This window comes from Cupressus sempervirens, chromosome 1 (assembly GCF_028749045.1).
Source record: "Cupressus sempervirens isolate cs-2001-9-10 chromosome 1, ASM2874904v1, whole genome shotgun sequence".
NCBI lineage: Eukaryota > Viridiplantae > Streptophyta > Pinopsida > Cupressales > Cupressaceae > Cupressus > Cupressus sempervirens.
In genome coordinates this window covers 757,051,169-757,054,419 of record NC_143118.1, presented here as the reverse complement: position 1 = coordinate 757,054,419, position 3,251 = coordinate 757,051,169, and the positions used below count along the sequence as shown (strand labels likewise).

General features: G+C 33.2%; 1 protein-coding gene across 1 annotated transcript; it reads left to right on the top strand.

The window, feature by feature from the left end:
* The first annotated feature begins 322 nt into the window (after positions 1 to 322).
* On the top strand, positions 323 to 1,248 carry LOC149580105 (uncharacterized). The gene has a single exon (XM_089812920.1). It carries the CDS (start codon positions 444 to 446, stop codon positions 1,098 to 1,100), a length of 657 nt encoding a protein of 218 aa, XP_089669046.1. The 5' UTR covers positions 323 to 443; the 3' UTR covers positions 1,101 to 1,248.
* The last annotated feature ends 2,003 nt before the right edge of the window (positions 1,249 to 3,251 follow it).

The following is a 3,251-nucleotide window of genomic DNA, read 5'->3' as shown; positions in this document are numbered from 1 at the left end:
CTAAACTCTTTATTCTCACCTCCTCTCTCTATTCATCTTCACCTCTCTTGTTACATCTTTATCTGTTTTTCTTTCTATTTATTTCCCTCATCCTTCTTCCCTCCACTACTTCCACTTTCACTTTTATCTACCTTCAACCAACACATTTTAGGAGGAACTTTGACGCTTTGCGTCTCTTGTTAAAAATAAGTTTTTTGAACTACTATTCACCAGTCAATAAATTTGACTCCAAAAACTATAAATATCTCAATATTTACATTTATTATTTAATTGGCCACCTCAAATTTATTATATGTACCTTGGCCACAGATTTCTCACGTTGAAAGCGATGTGCCCTTTCCCAAAGCTAAAATATTTGCCTATTGGCGTTTCCTCCTGTTTCCTCCTGTTTTCCACGCCCACCATTTTCTCTCTTCATGCCCTCAGAATTCCTCTTTCTATAAATGTCCATTCTTCTTCAATACAGATCCACGAAATCCCAATCATTTCTGGTATCTGCATTATTGTTTCTTCAAAGAAAAGACGAAAGCTTTAAAATACGGTTCAGAATGAGTTGCATCAGAATTTCAGCTTTTACCCCAAATGCTTTAGCCATAGCAAGCACTGGTTCTATGGATTTAGCCGCTAACGGGCACAAATGCGCTGCAAATGTGAGATTTAAGCCCTCTATCACTGTAATTAGGGCATCAAGGGTTTCTGCAGCCGAGTATCAATATGCTCCTGCAATTGAAGCCGGCGATCACATGAGAAATGCGGGGACTCTGTACGAGGTGCTGGAGCTAGGCCCAGGGGCTTCAATGCAGGAGATAAAGAGGGCTTACAGGAAAATGGCGCGGCAATTTCACCCAGACACAGCGGTTTCTTCAAAAGGCAAGATCTTTAGTACCGAAATGTTTCTGCAGATTCACAGTGCGTATGCCATTCTTTCCAAAGCAAAGGATCGGGCCCAATATGACCGTCAGCTAGAAATGCAACAGAGGGTTCCAACATGGAACCAGGGGGCTTATAGAGAGTCCAGGGTCACGTGGTGCGGAATTGGGAAACTGATCAGTGTTGGTGAACCCCTCAAAAATGAATCACTCTCTGATCAGTCACTGTGAAAAATATTTTGAGAGTTGTTCATAAATTATTATTATTATTTTTTAAAAAATTTCTTTTGTCATAAATTTATTCGGTAAAACATGTAAATAAATTGTTGTATAGAGGACTGCCGTTCTTCAAATTTAAGTTGGATGACTATGTTCAATTAATTTTTTCGTTAACCTTTCTTCTCTTGTATGTGGTTGTTTTCTTTGTTTTTCTTTTTTACATGGATATTCATGGATTAATGAGTTTGACTTAAAAAAAATAAAAATAAAAAACAATCAAAAGCTTCTATCTACCTAGGGGAATTCACTATTTTTATGATTTAATAATTAATTTTAAAAATATTTTACAACAAGAGCTTTTTGTAAAGAGCTTGAGTCCTGTCAATGCAATTTGTGAAACGTTTTGCTTTATCATATTTTTAATAATTTGTTTATATATATTAAAAATATATGAGTTTAAAATTTTAAGAATTATAGTATTTTTCATTAATTAAATGTTAATATTCTATTTTAATCCATCTTTTAAAAATTTTATACACAATTTTTTTAAAAAAATTATCTATTTAAAATTTTGAATAAATTTAAAATTTAAAATTATAAATATAAAACAATGGCAAAAGTAGATTCAACTATCAATTTTACTTCCAAAAATTAAAATTTTGAATTTACTCATAGAAAATATAATGTGATATTAATATTATTTGAAAAGAAACAATGAATTGAAAAAGTTAGCCTATTCACAAATTGGAAAAAAATAAAAATTAAAGCAGTGGATCAATACCACTACCGTCTCCACAAAAATATCTCATTTTTTTATACAATTTAAAACACGTACTTATTGAATGTTTGTAGTTGACGTTCTGGAAATATTTTGTCTTCCAACTCTTACTTCGTCTTAACTAATCTAGATGGTTACCTCCACCATATTTGTGCTCTCCACAAGAAAAGACGCATAATTAACAAAATATGGCGGTGGAGATGATTTTTGTTGTGACAGGTCAAACTGTTGGATGCGTACAATGCCTGGCATGGCTAGGGCACTGGGCTTTTGGAGCTTAGGGTTTTATATAATATAACGGAGAGATTCCTACGCAAATCTCAAGCCCTGGTATAACTCCTTTTGCTTCCTCGATCATCTGGGAAAATCTGCCTACAAACACACAATAGCACAGAGTTTTAACACTTATAAATGAACAAATATACAAGAGGAGACCAAAAGAAAACATTTTAGGTTCCCGAAGATAACAATTAAATACTAATAAATGAAAAATGTTGTAGGGAAAAGCTGAGCAGATGACTCCTTTTGCTTCCTCTATATTAAAAAAGCTTGCAATCTTATTTGCAAGCAACCTTATGTTGAATCACTACTCATGAAACATGGGTCATCGAGTTTGACTCAAAATCACACAGTTAAATCCTGATATTCATATCACAATGATTCAGATTTTCAACTTTTCCAAAAACTCTGGCTCTGCTTCGTCTACCTCATCTGACGCAAATTAAATGCATCTCTATCTTCTCGAAATGAATGCTTGCCGCTTTATCTCATCCAACTGTCATTTCACATAATTCTTTTAATAAGTAGGAGATAATTTCCACAACTAGTCAAATTGTGATATTGCTATTTTTGAGTCAAACTCATTGATCCATGTTTCATGAGTAGTGATTCAACATGAATCCATCTCTCATGAGAATAAATGGAACACTTGGCACTCATTGGATCTAGGTGATGCTCATAGGGGTGAAGCACTAGGACTTCCTAGGAGGTCACCCATCCTAGTACTACTCCAGCTTGAGCGCGCTTAACTACAAAGTTTCCTCCATGGTTAAACCCAAAGCTTGCAACCCCATTTGCAAGCTTTTATTTTTAATTCTTTTATTTTTAATTTTCAAAAAAAGCAATTCGGATTCAACCAATCAAAAATTAAAAATTAATATTCAATAATTATTTTTAAATACAACATATCTAACTTTAGCCTATGACATTGGATTAGGCAAAAAAAATTAAATTGAACAGATTCACTCAAAACATTAGTGCCCTACCTTTATAAGGTAGGGACTAATAATTTTTTAATTTATTAAAAAATACAAGAATTTTGTTGGTGTAAAATTGTTGTGGAATTAACTAGATAAATATGTATTAAATGCATGTCAAACAAATAA

Excerpts from the sequence above, each read along its gene's own strand:
- LOC149580105 (XM_089812920.1), top strand. The coding sequence starts at position 444 with ATGTCCATTCTTCTTCAATACAGATCCACGAAATCCCAATCATTTCTG.